Source organism: Macaca mulatta, chromosome 3 (genome assembly GCF_049350105.2).
Source record: "Macaca mulatta isolate MMU2019108-1 chromosome 3, T2T-MMU8v2.0, whole genome shotgun sequence".
NCBI classification, from domain to species: Eukaryota; Metazoa; Chordata; class Mammalia; order Primates; family Cercopithecidae; genus Macaca; species Macaca mulatta.
Genome location: NC_133408.1, coordinates 120834466 through 120855213, shown reverse-complemented (window position 1 = coordinate 120855213; position 20748 = coordinate 120834466). Strand labels below are relative to the sequence as shown.

The 20748-nt window shown below is 37.1% G+C and overlaps 1 protein-coding gene across 2 annotated transcripts in view; it reads left to right on the top strand.

The window, feature by feature from the left end:
- The window catches only part of UMAD1 (UBAP1-MVB12-associated (UMA) domain containing 1), a 234666-nt gene that overhangs the window by 27217 nt on the left and 186701 nt on the right, over positions 1-20748 (top strand). For both annotated transcript variants that reach the window (XM_002803373.4, XM_077997021.1), the window contains one exon: positions 3656-3773. In XM_002803373.4, the coding sequence (XP_002803419.1) occupies positions 3692-3773 (82 nt within the window). In that variant the 5' untranslated portion in view covers positions 3656-3691. The remainder of the gene's footprint in view (positions 1-3655; positions 3774-20748) is intronic.

Sequence of the window (20748 nt, the reverse complement as noted above, 5' to 3'; positions counted from 1 at the left end):
GTAAATGTCTTCACAGCACAGAGCTGAGCAAGGCTTCGGAAAGTAGAGATTGACAAAGACAGAAATGGAATTAATCAAATGTATTTGACTAACATTGAGAAATATGTTAAAGAAAGTCCAACACAGATATCCTAAGTGTTAAGTGTTCCTTGGCTGTGATGCTTTACTGATGAAAAGCATTCAGTTTTGATGCCAATAGGATTTGGTTTAAGATTATGCTCTACTCTACCAGCTGCGTAAACTTGGACCAGTACTTAACCTAGTTTTTTGCTTCGATTCTTTTTTGTTTGTTTGACACAGGGTTTGCTCTGTCGCCCAGGTTGCAGTGCAGTGGCTCACTTTCACCCTTCTGGACTCAAGCAGTCCTCCCACCTCAGCCTCACGATTAGCTGGGACCACAGGCACACACCACCACACCTGGCTAATGTGTGTGTGTGTGTGTGTGTGTGTGTGTTTTGTAGAGACAGGATTTCGTCATGCCCAGGCTGGTCTCAAATTCTTGGGCCCAAGCATTTTGCCTCCCTCAGCCTCCCAAAGTGCTGGGATTACAGGTCTGAGCCACTATGCCTGGTCCTACTTACTTCTTTTACTTATACAATGTGAATAATTGTGTATACCTGTGGGGCTATTGTAAGGATTATAGGAGATAGAGCATACAGTAGTCCTCCCTCTTATCTATGGTTTCGATAACTTATGGCAACTGAGTAAAAAAATAGATGAGTACAGTACAATTTTATATATATATATGTATATGTTTGAGATGGAGTCTCGCTCTGTTGCCCTGGCTGGAGTGAAGTGGCACAATCTCTGCTCACTGCAAGCTCTGCCTCCCAGGTTCACACCATTCTCCTGCCTCAGCCTCCCAAGTAACTGGGATTACAGGCACCTGCCACTACGCCCAGCTAATTTTTTATATTTTTAGTAGAGAAGGGATTTCACTGTGTTAGCCAAGATGGTCTCAATCTCTTGACCTTGTGATCCGCCCACCTTGGCCTCCCAAAGTGCTGGGATTACAGGTGTGAGCCACCATGTCCGGCCACTGTACAAGAAGATTTTAAGACAGGGAGTGAGAAGGGGACCATATTCACATAACTTTTATTACTATATATTGTTATAGCTCTATTTTATTATTAGTTATTGCTAATCTCTTACTGTGCCTAATTTATAAATTAAACTTTATCATAGGTTTGTACGTACAATAAATTCTCGCTTAACATCATGGATGGGTTTTTAGAAACTGACTTTAAGTGAAACAACATATAAGGAAACCAGTTTTACAATAGGCTAATTGATATAAGCGAGAGTTCATTTCATATGGCATATTTCTGGTCATAAAAACATCACCAACTTCTAAATAAAGATAAAAACTTTTCTAATGTTAAATATTGAAATGAATGTTAGTGATACATACATTTAAGAAATATTAATAAAACAAGATAATTATTTACCCAATTATTCTAGTTAAGTGCTACAGCTGGCCAGAGGCTCTTCTGGCAGCTTAAGCCCTCAAGGCCTCAGGAGGAACCAGCTCTGGACAGGACACCACTCTGTTGCAGGGCACTCACATACCCACCCATACTCACTCAGAGAGGAACCATGTCGACATGCCAGTCCGCCCAGCGGACACAGCTTTGGGATGTGGGAGGAAACTGGAGTACTGGGGAGAAAGCCCACACAGACGTGGGGAGAATGGGCCAGCTCTACACATACATAGACAGTGGCCCCAGCTGGGAATCAAGTTTTTTTTCCTCATCAGTATTAAAATGAAGCAACATTATTTGGGGGACCTTTTGTATAGGAAAAAACATACTGTATATAGGGTTTAGTACTATCGTTGGTTTCAGGTGTCTACTTGGGGTCTTGGAACATGTCCCCCATGGATAAGCTGGGGGGCCTATTGTATACAGTATTTTACATTCCTGCTTACAAACCAATTCTTTTCTGATCTCATTTCTTCCTTGTGTGGGTTTCCCTTTATCTTATTCAGTTACTTTTTTCATTTGATTCCTTGTCTTTTCATCCTCTTCTTTTGCTTTTTCATCTAATCTTGTTTTTTTACCAGTTTCATTAGAGGCCATCTCTCCTTGTTGTCTATAGAGAGTGCCAAACTATTTTCAAACTTTTCTTTTGTATCCATTACTATATCCAGTAAGCTCTTTCTTTAAGGATTTCAGAGGCTGTTCCTTTTCTCTTATTAGAATGTTTTCTTCTTCATATGGCTTGTGTTTTTCTTCTCCATTTTTAATTCCTTTTTTAAAGGTGAAATCTGCCAGATATGTTTTCTAGCAACAAATAGATATTTTCTAGCAACAAATAGTAACCTCACTTATGTTGGGGTTAATATCCTTCTCTGATCTATAGCTCAGGTCAGGCCAACCAGCACAAATCCTAGCATAATTCTCAGTTTCTAGAAGGTTTTCACTAAGATTAAATCTTTACCCTCCCTTCTTGATTTTCTGCTATGGGTGAAATGTATGAAAACTAAAACTTGGAGCACTTGCTGCCACCAGGATTATTCTTTGCTTTCTCTTCTATTTTTTTGGCTTGTAAGGAACTGTCCTCAGAATCCTATGTGTCCTTGAAAGTACCCTTCAGGTTTCTCCCCAGTTGTTTTCTAGAAATTGTTGGCCTACTTTAATATATAACAATGGGAATAGTAGGAAAAGAGGGTTGTGTATGTGTGCTTGTATTTGTGTGCCTGTGAGCATGTGTGTATTGGGGATGGTCACAATAATCTCACCAACACAAGGATCTGCACTGATGGGAATTTAAAGTTGGCTGCAATTTTATAATGGGTACTGATATGGTTTGGTTCTGTGTCCCCACCCAAATCTTACTTTGAATTGTATTAATGCCCATGTGTCAAGGGCAGGACCAGGTGGAGATAATTGAATCATGGGAGCCGTTTCCCCCATGTTGTTCTCGTGATAGTGATGAGTTCTCATGAGATCTGATGGTTTTATAAGGGGCTTCCCCATTGGCTTGGCACTCATTCTCTCTCCTGTCATCCTGTGAAGAGGTGTCTTCCCCTATGATTTTAAGTTTCCTGAGGCCTCCCCAGCCATGCGGAACTGTGAGTCAATTAAATCTCTTTTCTTTATAAATCACTCAGTCGAGGATATTTCTTCATAACAGTGTGAGAATGGACTAATAAAGGTACAGTGCTTGAGTGTCTAAATTAGACCATCAGTAGGGGATGTTTGAAATGTTTTCTTTTTTTCAGGTGGCCTTAGTTTTATGAGGCTTAAGGTAGTTACAGCATGACAAGAAACCTGGACAGTTTTTTTGTTTGTTTGTTTTTTGTTTTTTCTATTACCCAAACCAGTATCTGTTTTATGGTTAGCAAGATCCTTCCAGATTCTTGTGTTATCTGTTGATTTGAGTTTTGTATGTAGGAATTTCCTGGGCTATTTTCTGAATCTTCAGAAATTGAGAGAGGTTGTACTGTGATCTTCAACGGATACCGGAGTTTAAACTGGAAGATCATTTTCTAGCTTTGTCTGCTGACATCTAGAGAAGGTTCATGGTTTTACGTCTGTCCATAGAATTCCTAAAATTAACTTTTGTGATATATTTGTGCTTAATTTTTTGCTAAAAAGGGTAAGAGTTTTACAGTTGCATCCGAATGTGACATTGTGTAATGTTTCTATTTCAGGTAGCAGCAGCAGCAGCAGCAGGAGCAACAGCAGCAATGTTTCACTTCTTCAGAAAGCCTCCAGAATCTAAAAAGCCCTCAGTACCAGAGACAGAAGCAGATGGATTCGTCCTTTTAGGTGAGTCTTTTTATGAAACAAAATAATTAAATTATGTTTTCTTTAAAAAATTACTTGAAAATTATATGATTGATTTTAAATCATTTCTTATAATTTCAGAATTAATTTATGTGTTTAATTTTTAAAAAGTAAAATCTGTAAAGATAAAGGTCATCAATTACTTGGAATAGCGTCATCAAGAGAGATTTTTCTTACATGTTGGTTTGGCTGTGTACTCCAAATTAAATTTGTAAAATCACTTCTTTTTTCCCCTTCTTTTAACTGTGGAAAATCTAAAGTCTTCAAGAATCCTTGATGAATTCAAGTTCTGTCTTATAAATAGTACTAACCTTGTTTCATAAATTAGCATCTGAAATTAAATTAGGCATCTAATAAATATTTGCCGAATGAAGTAGACTTTAAAATCTAAGTATGTTGAATAGTGTTTCCTCTTTAAGACTATTTTCTATTATAAACTTAATACCTGCAAATTTTAAAGATTTTAGTGTCTTTAAAAAATATTTCTTACAATCAGATACAGTATTCTTCACCAGGGGAATTCTGAAAAGTAAAATTTCCTCCATGTCATGTCACATTTCTTCCCCTGAGGAAAAGTTTTGCACAACATCTTTGTATGCTCTTCCCAGAAATTCTCTTTCCAAAGTATGGTGTGGAATAGTCAAACCCAGTGTTTCCTTGTGGTTCTCATCCTCTTCCATGCTGGACCTCCTTCCACCAAATTCCTGCTCCTTCTCTGAGAAGATTTGCATCAACTCATAAGTCTTCACTCCCTGGAATGTTTCCCTGGGTCTCCCTTTCCAGAGATACTGGTTTCCTACCTCTTACTTGGCCCTGTCAGACTGACATCTGCTAGCATCAGCCAATGCTCTGTAGGCTTTCAGAAATAAGGAACGTTTCCCTTAGATTTAAGGGTAATCTCTGGGAGACCAGAACGGAGTTTTTCTCGTGGATAAACTTTACTATAGAATTTTCCATGGTTTCTACAGCCATGTTCTGGCAGGCCTGTTGTTTTTCAGAACCTGTCTTATATATCCAGGGACAGGGGCAGTAGCTGGGAATGTCAGAATTGTTTTCATCAGACCACATCCCTTATACCTGAGGTAAAACAGTGGGGCTTAGTCTTTGACCAGGGCTGATGATTTTTCTGGGTAGCCTTCTGACTGGGATAAGGTGGGGTGCAGCGGACTTGATTGCTAATCTGACCCTTCCTTCTTAGTGTGTCAGGAATTTATGCCTTGGCTTCCAAGTCAGAACTGACTCTGTCAACCCGGATTTTAGTTCCTTGAAAGCTGCCAGTGTTACTTTTTTCACACTTCTTGAATTAGCCTCGTTGACAGAAAACTTCAGGGTTACATCAGGCCTCCTATGAAGTTCTGTTTTTCAGGAGTTTCATAATAAATTCTTCTCTCAGAAATTTTTCCAAAAAACTCTTGTTTTCCACTCTGTTGTATATTCCTGATTTTAAAATACCTCTGAAGTGTTAACACATATACAGGGAACTCTGCTTTTTTCTGTTGTTTTTATTATATATGTATTACATTTTTTAAAAACATTATTTTTAAAGAAAATAGAGATAGGTCTTGCCATGTTGCCTAGGCTGGTCTTGAACTCCTGGCCTCAAGCAGTCTTCCTGCCTCAGCCTCCCAAAGTGTTGGGATTACAGGCATGAGCCACCACATCCAGCCTCTTTTCTGTTGTCTTTATGATTAGAAATTGACATTATTCTTTTTGTTATCAAATAGCCACTTAAAGGATGTAAGTTGGGTGTGCTGGCATCTTTGAAAGCAAATACAATTCCTAATGCTGGACCTTAAACTTTTTATTCATCTTCTTCATCCCTACTTCTCTGCCACTTTGTAGGATTTCTTTTTTTTTTTTTTTTTTTGAGACGGAGTCTCGCTCTGTCGCCCAGCCCAGGCTGGAGTGCAGTGGCGCGATCTCGGCTCACTGCAAGCTCCGCCTCCCGGGTTCACGCCATTCTCCTGCCTCAGCCTCCCGAGTAGCTGGGACTACAGGCGCCCACAACCGCGCCCGGCTAATTTTTTGTAATTTTTAGTAGAGACGGGGTTTCACCGTGGTCTCGATCTCCTGACCTTGTGATCCGCCCGCCTCGGCCTCCCAAAGTGCTGGGATTACAGGCGTGAGCCACCGCGCAATTTTAACCACCACTGCAGTGGCTCCTGGTGCTGCTAAGATCTCCTCCAATTTCTGGTAGCATGTAGTCCTGTTGAGACGTTCCATTGCATGTCTTGTAGCTGCCTCAGTAGAAGCCCGGTTTCCAGGGCCTTCTGCCTCAGGGTATTATCTACTGTGGACCTCCTTTCCCTTTCCAGGAAAGACTAGTTTAAGAAGTAGTCGTTCTTTAACTGAGTCTCAGAAGGCACACAAACTTCCAAATTTCATATTTTAAGAAGGAATTTCCAGGACCTAATTACTCTAATATGCTCTCGGTACCAGCTGCTCCATCTGAGGGAGTTTTCCCAGGACCACCTTGGACTAGCATGATTGGTGTTGTACCCAGCACCATACGTCCAGCCGTTGGACAGCCATGGTGAAGAATCACTTCCGTCGTAGTTCCAGGATAGCAATTTAATTTGCAGTGCAGCTACTGCTGCACCTCATTCAAATGACCCAAACAAGACAGGTCCCCCAGATGTTGGCTGATGCCTCTTTGCCCTTCATCTCCTCTGTCTGCTGACGCTTTTCTCTGTTTAGCCTCATTTCCCCCCAGGTGCAAAGCTCCACCCCTTAACCATTTTCATAAAAGTCCTCTGTACATAGTTTTCTGTGTATGTCATTACTCTCCTGAAGTTTTGATGGTATCAGTCAGCATCACCTCTCAGCTCTTACTTCCTCTGTCTTCTTTCTCTTTTCATCACTCATCCTCTTCTTCCACAGGAGCATCTCAGAGGCTCCACAGCTACTCCACAACTTACTTTCTACCTTTGGCAAGTTATTTACCCTTCCCAGTACCACTTAGCATATCTAGAAAATGAGCACGATATCAGTACCTACCCCACAAAGTTATTGAGGGGATTAAATGAGTTAATGTGTGTAAAATGCTTAGAACAACCCTGTGAGTGAGGTAGTACTATTATATCACCATACACAGGCTAGGATTTCATGTTTCCCAGTTTCTCCAGCTAGTATGTAGCAAATCTGGAATTAGCCCAGGCAATCTGACTTCAGAGCCTATCCTCTAAACCACTAAACTATCCATCTTTTTGTAAAAAAATGTTATATCATCAGTTTTAATTCTAAGACATTATTGACATCCTAACCTCTTTGTTTTTTTAAAAAATTGTATTCCCTACAATTGAAAAGAGAAAGTACTGTTTTTTATTTGTTTTAATAAAAGAAGGTTGGTTGTTGTATTACTGTTCATAAAGTTTGGCTTTTATTTTGGCTAACCCAAACTTTTTACTATCTAATAGTTTAAATATTTTTAAAATATTTTAAAATATTTCAGAAAATTCCTTAATGAAGTTGAAATCAGAAGATGGTATATATGGTTTAATTAGTGAAAATATCCTTCAGTGGTGAATAACTTAGCTGAATTGACAGATAAAGATCCTGACAGATTATTAGGAATGTAGTTAATTGTCTTTAAAGTTATAGTTAATTATCTGGTAAACTCTTTTTTAAAAAATTGATTTGCTCTGCTAGGTTGCTCTTTTTATCATTTAATTCTATACTGATATACATAATATCTTCTTTAGTCTCAGAGCATACTGTATAAAAATATTCTGGAAAAAGTCAAGTAGGTCACATGGTAAATAGAAAATTCTTTTAATGCTTTTATTAACATGGACACATACTTGCACACATCTATTTTGTTTTAAATTTTTTATTTTTAGTCATTATGGGTAGATAATAGTTGTATATATTTACAGGGTACATGTGATGGTTTGATGCAGGCATATAATGTGTAGTGATCAAATCAGGGTAATTGGGATATCCATCACTTCAAGCAATTATTTCTTTGTGCTAGCAACATTCCGTTTCCACTCTTTTAGTTATTTAAAAATATACAATAAATTATTGTTAACTATAATCACCCTATTGTGCTACCAAATACTAGATCTTATTCCTTCTATCTAACTGTATTTTTGTACCCACTATCCATCCCCATTTTATTTCCCTCTTCTTGCTACCCTTCCTAACCTCTGGTAACCATCATTCTATTTTCTATCTCTATGAGTACAATTTAAAAAAAACTAAGCTCCCACATATGAGTGAGAACATGTGAAATTATCTTTTTGTGCCTTGTTTATTTCACTCAACATGATCTCCTCTAGTACCATCTATGTTGTTGCAAAGGATAGGATTTAATTCTTTTCTTTATGGCTAAATAGTATTCCATTGTGTATATGTACCACATTTTCTTTATCCATTCATCTGTTGATAGGGACACTTAGGTTGATTCTAAAACTTGGCTATTGTGAATAGTACTGCAATAAACATGGGAATGTAGACATCTCTTTGATATGCTGATTTCTTCTTTTGGGTATGTACCCAGCAATAGAATTGCTGGATCATATAGTAGTTCTGTTTTTAGTTCTTTGAGGAATCTTCATAATGTTCTTCATAGTGGCTGTACTAATTTACATTCCTGCCACCAGGGTATGCGGTCCCTTTTCTACACATGGTTGCCAGCATTTGTTATTGCTTATCTTTGGATAAAAGTCATTTTAACTGGGTTGAGATATCTCATTTTGATTTTGATTTGCATTTCTCTGATGATCAATAATATTGAACATTTTTTTCATATACCTATTGGTCATTTTGTATGACTTGAGAAATATCTATTCAGATATATATGTAAATATATATATTTATATATTATTTAATAGGTATTTAATTTTAACTAATAAATATATATTTATATATATTTAATTTATTAATATATATGTATATATTTTTAAGAGATAGTATCTCGCTATGTTACCCAGGCTACTTTCGAACTCTTAGGCTCAAGCCATCTTCCTGGCTCTGCCTCCCAAAGTGCTGGGAGTACAGGCGTGAGCTGCTATGCCTGGCCTGCCCATTTTAAAATTGGATTATTTTATTTTTTCCTATTGAGTTGTTTGAGTTCCTTATATATACTGATTATTAATCCATTGTCAGATGAGTAGTTTGCAAATATTTTCTGCCATTTTATGGGTTGTCTCTTCACTGTTGATTGTTTCCTTTGTTGTGCAGAAGCCTTTGTAATCCCATTTGTCCATTTTTGATTTGGTTGCCTGTGCTTGTGGGGTACTACTCAAGAAATCTTTGTTCAGATTACTGTCCTGTAGCGTTTGCCCAATGCTTTCTTCTAGTAGTTTCGTGTCTTAGATTTAAGTATTTTATCCATTTTGACTTGATTTTTGTATGTGGCAAGAGATAGGGGTCTAGTTTCATTCTTCTGCATATAGATATCCAGTTTTCCCAGCACCACTGATTCAAGAGACTTCCTTTTCCCAATGTACGTCCTTGGCACCTTTGCTGAAAATGAGTTCATTGTAAATGTGTGAATTTATTCCTGGGTTCTGTATTTGGTTCCATCGGTCCATGTGTCTGTTTTTATGCCGTTACTGTGCTATTTTAGTTACTATACCTTTTTAGTATAATTTGAAGTCAGGTAGTGTGATTCCTCTAATTTTGTTGTTTTTGCTCAGAACGGTTTTGACTTTTCTGGGTCTTTTGTGGTTCTGTATAAATGTTAGGATTGTTTTTTATATTTCTGTGAAGAATGTCCTTGGTATTTAGATAGTGATTGCATTGAATCTGTAGATTGTTTTGGGTAGTATGGACATTTTAGCAATACCGATTCTTCCAATCCATAAACATGGAGTATCTTTCCATTTTGTGTGTGTGTGTGTGTGTTCTCTTTGGTTTTTTCATCAGTATTTTATAATTTTTATTTTAGAGATCTTTCACTTTGGTTAAATTTATTCCTAAGTATTTTATTTTACTGGTAGCTTTATAAATGGGATGACTTTCTTGGTTTCTTTTTCAAATTGTTTGCTGTTGGTGTATAAAAATGCTATTGATTTTTGTATGTGATTTTGTATCCTGTAACCTTACTGAATTTATTTATTAGTTCTGATAGTTTTTTAGTTGCATACACATATGTTGTGGTCAGCATATATCCACATAACTTTTTTTGTGGCATCGTGTGCAATAGGTACATTACAGAAAAATAAATATATTTTGTTGGTTTGTGTGTTTCTTGATGTCTGAATGATACAACTAAGTAAAGACTTATAAACATGATTATATTTGTAGCAACAACTTTTTATCAATATGGACGCTACAGAATTTGTTAGATTATCTCCTTATGTGGCCCTTATAACCCGTTTCTAGAAAGATCAGAGCAAATTATGTTGTTTAAGCTATAAATTATCTATTTTTTTTCCACTTGATAATACCTTTTCCCCTAGGCAAGCATTTCTGCTTAACACAAATAGGTTTTAGGTCACAATTATTAGATGGCATTGCAGAGTTGATGGAATCAACACATCATGACTTGAAATTCAGGTCTGGGCAGAGTCTAGACACTTGTTTTGGTAATAGGAATATCTGGGCTGTTCATATACAGTTAGCTCACATTTGGACGGAAAACCTTTCTCCCCATTAAGATTTCCAAAGCTTTTAGCCTTTGTAAAATGTTGAGTGTGCTGAATAAGATTAAGGGAAAAAAATTCTTGTAGAAAAACATCCTTTCCCTTGTAACCAGTTCCTATTCACGTAAGAAGGTAATAGCTATTCCTTCATTCAGTAATGAAGTTGAAGTAATCCTCCAGGGTACTCATTTTACACAAAAACAAATTGCAGTTTTCATTTGCATCACTGGGTGGCGATTTTTCATAGCCTTATACTACTGTTTAAAAATCCTACAAGCATGGCACTATTTGTAATTACCAGGGTTTTCTTCTGTTATGACATGTTTAATTGTACTTTTAAGACATTATCTTTAAATTGATTACAAATTTACTACTGTAGTAGCAAGCTCATAGTTATTTTAAGTTAGGAAAAGGGGTATTGCATAAATGTTAGGATATAATTGCTTCCAAAACTAAGACAAAAGCATGAATTAGCTTATTATGTTATAGCAAAAACAAGGAAAAATAACAAAAAATAATAGGATATAAATGAAAAGGAACAATTTAGATATTGTTGTTGGTTCACTAATATTGTTGACCAAATATTAAATTAACTTTGAAACAGGCAGAATGAAATTGGGCAAACACTGTCATAGAGATTAAAGGAATTGGGTTACAGTACAACTGAAATGCATCATGGTTTTCAGAATATGCAGGTGCTTCTTAAAGTAGGGCATAAGAACTTCTAGTTTCCATTAAGCTAATTATTTTGTAACACTCGCTGAATGTAGAACCAGAATTTAATAATTCACAGCAGCTTGGATTTCACCTTTTAAAATACTTTAAAGATATTTATGTAATTTAGTCTCACCTTCTGTTCTCCAGTCTAAATGATCAATCAGATTTTGAAAAGAAGTGAGTTATTTTTAAGATTATCTCCTCCTGAATTCCTCATTCTGGGAATCAAACCACATGTACATACTTCAGTTAAACTATCACATTTTTATATAGAACTTTTAAAGGTAGTCTCTTCATCGCTGTGTTGTTTCCTTTATTTAAAAGTCGAAATTTAGCTGTGTACATAAACATTTCCATTCTAAGGAATGAGGGACAGTAAGTCACTTTGATTCTGTCTAGGGTCAAAGGCTTTAATTAAAACAGTGACAAAAACTAAACCAGTTTTCAACATGTGCTTCCTATTTTTATTCCCTGTTCTTATAAAAATGTATACCAGATCTTTAAAAAATTAGAGTGTTCATGGATTAAAAAGCAACTTACCCTATCACTGTCTCCTTACCCATGTATCAGGATATCCAGAAAAACTCAATTTACATTTAATTTACTTAGCAATTTTTGTGTTTTTACTTTTGACCTTTAAATTGTAAAGCAAGTATGCCAGGATGTTTCAACTAACTCATTATGTAGATGCTTGTTTTTCTATTAAGAAATGTGGCGTTCTGTGTCTAATGGATAGAATTAACAGTATTTTCATTCACTGTTACTTGATTCTGGTTTACCTGTTAATCTAGCAGTGTTTCAGTTTCAGTTTTACGGAGGTGAAAAAGTTAGGTTACGCCGTCCCCATGTGGGGTGCACCACCCTTCCTTAACTCTTTGAATGTACAGTGAAAGGCAATTGCATGAAGGAATAGCAAAGGTGCCAGCTCTACTGAGAGGCAGAACTGAGCCTTCTGTTTGGCACGATTAATTGTGGGAAAGTCATTCATTTTTTTCTGGGGCTCAGTGGACTTAGTTGACTCAAATGTAAATTAGGGATCTATCTCTCTAACTCTGTGATTCTAACCCTCCTGTGCATTAGGGGATACTTAGAGAAAAATACTGGTGCTGGGACCCATTGCTAGATTCTGATTAAATGGTCCTGGGATTAGCCCCAGGTATTGATTTTTTTCCCCCCAGAGTTCTCCAGATGATTCTAGAATTCATGCAAGGCTGAGAAGCACTATAGTTCACTCTAATAATTGTACATAATCCAATAATACGTTAAGATACTTTGAAAAAGACTTCATAAAACAAAGTTACAGTTTCTTTTTTAGTTGAGCCATAGACAAACAAAAAGCAAATAAAACCACAGAATTTCTGGGTAATTACATTTCCTTCAAGATATTAAATCATTAAATAGAAAAAGAGCATAAAGCTTCATACATAATCCTATGAAATGAAATTTGTTTTGTTTTGTTTTGTTTTTTTAAGACAGAGTTTTTGTTCTTGTTGCCCAGGCTGGAGTGCAATGGCGCTGTCTCTGCTCACTGCAACCTCTGCTTCCTGGGTTCAAGTGATTCTCCTGCCTCAGCCTCCCAAGTAGCTGGGATTACAGGCACCCGCCACCACGCCTGGCTAATTTTTGTGTTTTGAGTAGAGACGGGGTTTCACCACGTTGGCCAGGCCAGTCTCAAGCTCCTGACCTCAGGTGATCTGCCCGCCTCGGCCTCCCAAAGTGCTGGGATTATAGGCATGAGCCACCGCTTCCAGCCGAAATTCATTTTCTATGAGTAATATACAGTTTTCCCTTGGTATCTGTGGGAAATTGGTTCAGGACTCCCGCTCATAACAAAATCCATGGACGCTCAAGCCTCTGATATAAAAGAGCATGGTTTTTGCAAATGACCTACATACATCCTCCCATATACTTTAAATCATCCCTAGATTACTTAAAACACCTAATACAATGTAAATGCTATGTAAACAGTTGTTTTACTGTATTGTTTGAGGAATAGTGACAAGAAAAGTTTAGTACAGATGCAATTTTTTTTTTTTTTTTTTTTGAGACAGTGTCTCACTCCGTCACCCAGGCTGGAGTGCAGTGGCACGATCTTGGCTCACTGCAACCTCTGCCTCCCACCTTCAAGCGATTCTCATGCCTTAGACTCCCAAGTAGCTGGGATTACAGGCGTGTGCCACCATTCCCGGCTAATTTTTTTTTTTTTTTTTTTGTATTTTTAGTAGAGATGGGGTTTCACCATGTTGGCCAGGCTGGTCTTGAACTCCTGGCCTCAAGTGATCCACCCTGCTTAGCCTCCCAAAGTGTTGGGAATACTGGCCTGAGCCACCGCGCTTGGCAACCACAAGCAATTTTTTTTTTCCTGAATATGTTTGATCTACTGTTGGTTGAATCCACCCATGAGGAACTCATGGATACAGAGGGTGACCATTTTTGAAACCTTAGATGTTTTTTGAAAAATCAGTGGAACAACTGGGAAGCGTTTTATTAAATTAATTATACAATATGAATTCCAGGTGATCTATGACTCTGTCTGTCTTTAGCCATAGTACAACTATGAATTTATGTGAAAGTATTTGACAGTTTAACACCTGTAAACTTTTCAAACCAACATCTGAGGTACTTTTTAAAAATCAGACTAAAGCATTCAAGCAGCCATATTTTAATACAGCTATTTGGGGGAAGTTGACTGTTTTACTGTGGTACTATTTCCTTGAAGGGTGCTGATTCCGTACAATATCTGTAGGGAAAACATTTTAAGTATGCACACCATATTATGTAAATGGAATTTCTCCTACTGTTTCCTTACAGGCTTTACTAATGCTATAACTTCACATCTTGTCAGATTTAACTCGAAAATTATGATGAGTGGCTTTCATATTTACTTAAAGTTTATTATTTCATTATATTGAGGATATAAATAATGAGGATGAGACTGTAAGTAAAATGTACAGTATGAATATTCTACCTTGTATGAATAATTCATATAGGGTTGGAAGACCTGAATGTCTTTCTGGTAATCTTACTACTACAATATTCTTTTATACTTAAGTAATTATCATATTGAACATCTGTTTTTTTATTCATTGTGTGTAACCAATGCATGTTATGAAGGGAAGAATTATTATTGGACTTACACATTAATCTTTTTTGTTTTTGTTTTTGAGACAGAGTCTTGCTCTGTCTCAAGGCTGGAGTGTAGTGGCGCCATCTCAGCTCACTGCAACCTCCGCCTCCCGTGTTCAAGCAATTCTCCTACCTCAGCCTTCCGAGTAGCTGGGACTACAGGTTCCCGCCACCACGCCCAGCTAAGTTTTGTATTTTTAGTAGAGACAGGGTTTCACCATGTTGACCAGGATGGTCTCCATATCCTGACTTCATGATCCGCCCGCCTCAGGCTCCCAAAGTGCTGGGATTACAGGTGTGAGCCACCATGCCCGGCCACATGAATCTTTATAAATGTGAATTTCTAAAAAATTTAAGTGTTGGCCCACTTGGTTTCTCAAGTTGCCTACCTGACCCTCTTTCAAGTTGTACTTTTCTTCTTTTCTTTCCTTTCCTTACTGTTTTAAAGCTTTTTAATAAACTTTCACTCCTGCTCTGAAAAAAAAAATTGTTTTCTTCTTTCGTTATATCATGATAGAATTACGGTCTTACCTTGGAAGAACAGTATCTCATAAAATAAGTAAGAAGAATGTGGTAAATTAGTGTGATATCTTTTTTTGATTGTAGTAATAGGTAAGTGAACATTCTGGAGCACTTTCTCTGTCCCAGTTGCTCTGCTGCTTGGTAGGGATGCTCCAGATTTCTGGGCCTCACCCACACCTAGTGAAACAGAATCTTCGGAGCTATAGCCAGAGAATCAGCGTTTTAAACAAGCAATGCATTTAGTATAACTACTTGGGAGGAGTTGACTGTTTTACTCTACAGTATTTTTATGTATACTGATGTCTGAGAATTGCTGGAATAATTATTTTTATACGGTATTGATAGAGGAGCAAAACCATTCTAGGTGGTGGGGCAGATTGTGTAAAGTTATATAGCTTCAGAAGAATCTGATACATAGGCAGGTCTAGTATTCTTGGCTGAATAGAGAGGGTGTATCAGGGCCACTATTGGGAAGTGTGTCCAGAAACATGGTTTGTGGGCCTTGTGTGGTCTTCTCAAATGTTCAAATGTTATCCCATTGGCAGTGAGGAACTATCAGACCATTTTAAAGCAGTAAAGTTATGCGTTTTGTTTTTTTGTATTTTTTTTTATCAGAAATTTATTGACAGTTTTTTAAAAATGGAGGTAATTTTTATAGTTTCATCAAGATTGAGAATTCTCTTTTAATGAAAAAACTAATTGCAGCATCATGTCCTGAATGCATCACTGAGAAAGCATGCACATATACTCATACCAGGTTGACAGAGTAAGTCAGAGAAACAACAAAAACAACAACAAATTAATAAACTTTCCAGAACCATCATGCTGCAAGTTATTTTTCTGAACACCTGAGAATTTAACCTTTTAAATCTTCTTTAGCTTCATTGTGATATGGGGCAGACACCACTAGTCCCTCAATATCTGTTTCCCCCTTTATCTTGCCATGTGACCATTTTCCAGTTAGGTGTGAACATTATGATGAAGTCTCTGGCCAATGGAATGTAAGAAGAAATGTTGTGTTGCAGATTCTAGGGAATCTTTTAAAAACACACTGCTGTGTACCTTCCTTACTCCTCTCCCCTGCCCCCACTGCCCTTATCCTGGAATGTGGATATGATGATTATGTAGAATTTTAGCCACCATCTAAGATCATGAGAACTAGGGTACGTTGTGAGGATAGCTGAAGAGAAGTCAAAGAGTTGTGAAGTTGCCATACCAGTCCTTTGGACTTTCCTTTGAACTTCCTTTATGTGCGACACAAAGTTCTGTTCTGTTTGAGCAACTATTTTATTATGTCATTTGCAGATGAACCAAGCCCTAAGTAATACAGGTAGTGAACTGGAAATAATAGTATTTGGATTCTATTTAAGTTCTGTCATTTACTTGCTGTGTGATTTTGAGCAGGCTACTTACCATTTCAGCCTCTTTCTCCTTTTGTGTGAAATGTTAATGATATCATGATGTCTTCATTACATTGTTGGAGGAGATGAAGCAAAAAGAAACTGTACACAGATCTGCACTGACAAAAGGGAGTACAAAGAAGTTTTAATTCTCTTGCTGACCCTGAGCAGTTCAGTGAAATGCTTGGGAGAATGATTCTGAGGTAGCATTTAGTTTAGCTGGAAAGAATTTGGGGATCACTAATGATGTATGTTGTAGGCAAAGGAATGGTGTGCACCCTGCCAGGGCCACATATAGGCCTTCCCTCATCTCAGACTGGAAGGCCAATCTATGCTTATATGATCAGTCCACCAGAAGGTCTATTCACACCCACTAAAAGCTGAAGTGTTTAAAGTGTGCATTAACTAGCACAACATTATTAAGGAGAATTGCTGCCAAACTCTGGTTATCAGTTAAATTTGAAAAGGATTCACTTCCTACAACTGTTATTTCCATAAAAAATGATACATACTTTTATGACTATACATACACACATATTTTTCATAAGTATTAAATACATGATATTCAGGGTTTACACTGTAGTGTTACTGACTTAAAGGAGTAATTGCTCTGAAAATTTTAAGCATTCTAAGTCAAAAAACTAAGCTGTAAACTTATGGAATGGCTTATTTTTATTTCTGGCATCCATCATTTCCTGATGCATCAGCTGAAAATATGCTTGGCAGCACCAAAGGAAAACTGTAACCCCTAAGATTGTTTGTTGATGGATGGCTTGAAGAAGTTGATAACTGAGATAAGCAGCCATTGTCCCTGTTGCTGTTGCTATGTTAGGGCTTCTTAACCCATGATGAGTTTGGAGGGCTGCATGGAGTGGTCTGGAAACTTCTTACACTACATGTAAAATTTTAGGTTTGTATTTTTGGGGGGAGAACATTCCCTGCATTACATCAGATTCTCAAAGATCTGTAACCCCCAAAATATTAAGAATTACTTTTCTAGATGTTGCATTGGTTGACTAGCTACTTGGGCTGTGATATCTTAGGATATTTTTATCTTAATGGTAAAGGTGGGAGAGTTGTTGTCAGGTGGGACATATCTCATTAGGTACTTTTACTAGTTTGGCTTCAGAAACTAGAATGACTGAACAACTACATAAAAATTAGAGAATGAAAATAGGCAAATGATAATGGAGATGTACAGATCCTAAACTGTGATTGGAGAACCTTTTTACTTGTTATCTTAAAAAGGAAAACTTACTTATAATTAGTAGTGATTATTTGCTCATGGTTTGCCTTTTCACTGATTATTCTAATCCAAGGTGTTTTTCCGCTCCCTTGCCCTCAGCCCAGTGTTTCCTTGTGCAGAGTGCCCAGCCTGTTTCATTTTGTCTGTGTCCTGTTCAGTGTAAAGAGCTCAGAAGAAATCTGTCTCAAGGCTTTCTCAGTTTCTAGATAGCTCTCTTTTTGATCTCATGTTGTGAATCTTCTACATTTATTTGCTTCTTAATCACATGGTATTTTGTAGCAGCTCCTATATTATTGTTTTGTAATGTTATTTACGCCCTTATTTTTGTATGTCTTGCCAATTGTGTTGTAACCTCCTAAAGGACATCTAACCCGCTGCGTATTTTACAAAACCGTAAGCACATGACTTTCAAAAAGCTGATCCTCAGTCCATATATTGTTAACAGGTTTTGTAATGACTTGTAAATCATTTAATATTTGGTTAGAAAGCTTGGTAATAACTTCTATTCAGGTATTTTCTCCAATGAAAATAACTCTTAAACTTATCTATTTCTTGGATTTAAATTATGCTTATTTTATTTAGTTATATAAATGCAAATTAGTAAGCATTCAGAGTAAGCCTGCCTTACTCTGGGGAAGAGGGGCTTCCTTTACTTCCCTGCCTCTGCTTGACTGTGCATTTTAGGAGAGTCAACCTTATTCCGAGCCCCAGAAAGTCAGTGCTCATTTGCCTAAGCCAGTCATGGTGGTCTAATTCACCTTGCCGGTGACTGGCTTAGGAATGGGCACCCATCACATTTCTGACCAGACATGAAGGAAGATCAACCAAGGGACTCATGGACAGATACAGACAGAAGAGCCAGCCACCTCTTCCCGTGGCAGTTATTTGATCTGGGTGAAATGCCTGATGATGTTTTATCTATCATTGCCGTCTTTGCTTAGGAGAGCTACCTTGAGACAGAGGTAACACGTTGAAATGGCAGAGTAAAATGAGGAAGCAACCATGATGACATTGTTGAACTGACGGATTAACTAACTTGGGAGCTGTTTACCTCTGGACTTTTTAGGTCAGTTAATAAATTCTCCCATTAAAGTTTAAGCCACTTTTTAGCTAGGTTTATGTGACTTGCAGCTGAAAATGTCTGCAGTGATGTTTGACAGATGTGCTTGTAATGCTATCTCCCTGGATGATCTTTTCTTGGTAGAGCCCCTGTTAGTTTTTCATGCCCAAACTTCATGGAAATGTATTTATATGTATATCTCAGGAAAGCTCTTCAGTCTGTGTCTATATAGAAAACATTTACGGCCGGGCGCGGTGGCTCACGCCTGTAATCCCAGCACTTTGGGAGGCCGAGGCGGGCGGATCACAAGGTCAGGAGATCGAGACCACGGTGAAACCCCGTCTCTACTAAAAATTACAAAAAATTAGCCGGGCGCGGTTGTGGGCGCCTGTAGTCCCAGCTACTCGGGAGGCTGAGGCAGGAGAATGGCGTGAACCCGGGAGGCGGAGCTTGCAGTGAGCCGAGATCGCGCCACTGCACTCCAGCCTGGGCTGGGCGACAGAGCGAGACTCCGTCTCAAAAAAAAAAAAAAAAAAAAAAAAAAAAGAAAACATTTATATTTATGTCTTTGTAAACTCAAACGATTGGAAATAGTCTGGAGTTCAATTTTAAATGAAATTAATAGATTGTCAGAGTCATAAGGAAACGTTTTGAATGGTATACCCACTGTCATCAGAAATGTTGTGCATTTTGGATACTGCTGGGACCAAGGGAGACCCTATTACTGCTACAGAGCAGCTAGTGATTAACAACGATACTAATTGGTGATCAGGAAACAAGTTTAACATGCTCACATAATAGTTTGCTACTTATATGTAGGCGTTTCTACTGTGTTTTAGTTATGTTTTAAGAAATGGGTTGAGGGTTTTAGATGATGTATTCCACATTGTAATTTTTCCCATCTAAAGTGATGGGAGATGGGCTTGCCATTATATTTTCCCACCCATTTGATTTTCAGGAACGTATTACTGATATTAGGCAGGGATTCCTTTACTAATCTGGACCAGCTATGTTATTAAGTCAGCAATTCTGCTAATGATAATATAGTCTTTAACTAGCAACTCACCTGTATCCCTCACATATTTTAAGTGTTACATATTTGGAAATGTATTTCCAAAATGCTGAAGGCAATGAATGAAACCATAATTCTTTTTTAAGCATGGAAGTTCAGGAGAAAAATTGAAGTGTATATGTTTCCTTTTACCATCCCAAATTTCTAGTTCCAAAATCACTTTATAAAGTTTAAAACCAAGTATATATTATGTTTTTTACTGGAGTTGAACATTAATCATGCCCAGTATGTCAGATGTTAAAGAAGAGTTTTAAAGGTGATGAAAAATATTGTATTAATCTTATTTTTAAATGTTTACTTTTTATTATAAATTGAGCAGCAGTTTTTTAATATTTTGCAATTATAATGCAGGGGTGATGCAGCACATAAGTTTTAGAGCTAAAAGGATATCTTAAGGATAATTCTAAACAGCCACATATGTAAATATTTCTATTTCATAGTTATATATTCAGAATACTTTAATATATGTAAACTCTTTTGTTTTTGCTAAGGAGATAAAGGAAGGTAAATATAGTATTGAGCTACCTTATATGAAATGCCAAATTATGGTATGAACCAATTACAGTGAAAGCATTCCCTTCACATTATATATGCTTTTCTAGCCTAGGCATCTTTTTATTGCTAAAGTTGGGTTAAATTTTCACCACAGAAATTCAATTATGATTTATACCTGTTATGAAAATATGTGAATACATCCAAATATATTTTAATGTTCTCGGTCCAGATATATTTAAATGTTTTTTATCCCCTAAAGGAGTGCACTTTCTTTCTGCTCCTTCTAGGTCTCCAAGGTTACAGGATCTTGAAGCATGTAGAGCTCAGCATGGTATAAACCCGTATTTCTCAATATGTGCTCCATGTGACCCTTCCTGGAACTGGGCAGAGGTGTTATGCTGCCAACATTGAATAATGGTGGTCTTTTCACAGTTTGTAGGGGAAAAAAACTGATGGAATTTCAGGTTTTTCATTCCAAATTTTTCCTTAAATTCTAGAAAGAGCCACCATTAATTTTCAAGCAAGTATTAGGCAGATAAAATGTATGAATAAGGAAAAAACAGTTATTCAAGGGAAAAAACTTGTAAGCAACTGATAATATCTACTTTTATAACTGTTTTGTTCTTTAGATATTTGTAGTCGTAATCATGATTTTATATTCAATTAAAATAAACTGAACATTCATAGCAATTTAAACTTGCAGAATTTCATCTAAAATGATAGTTTGTA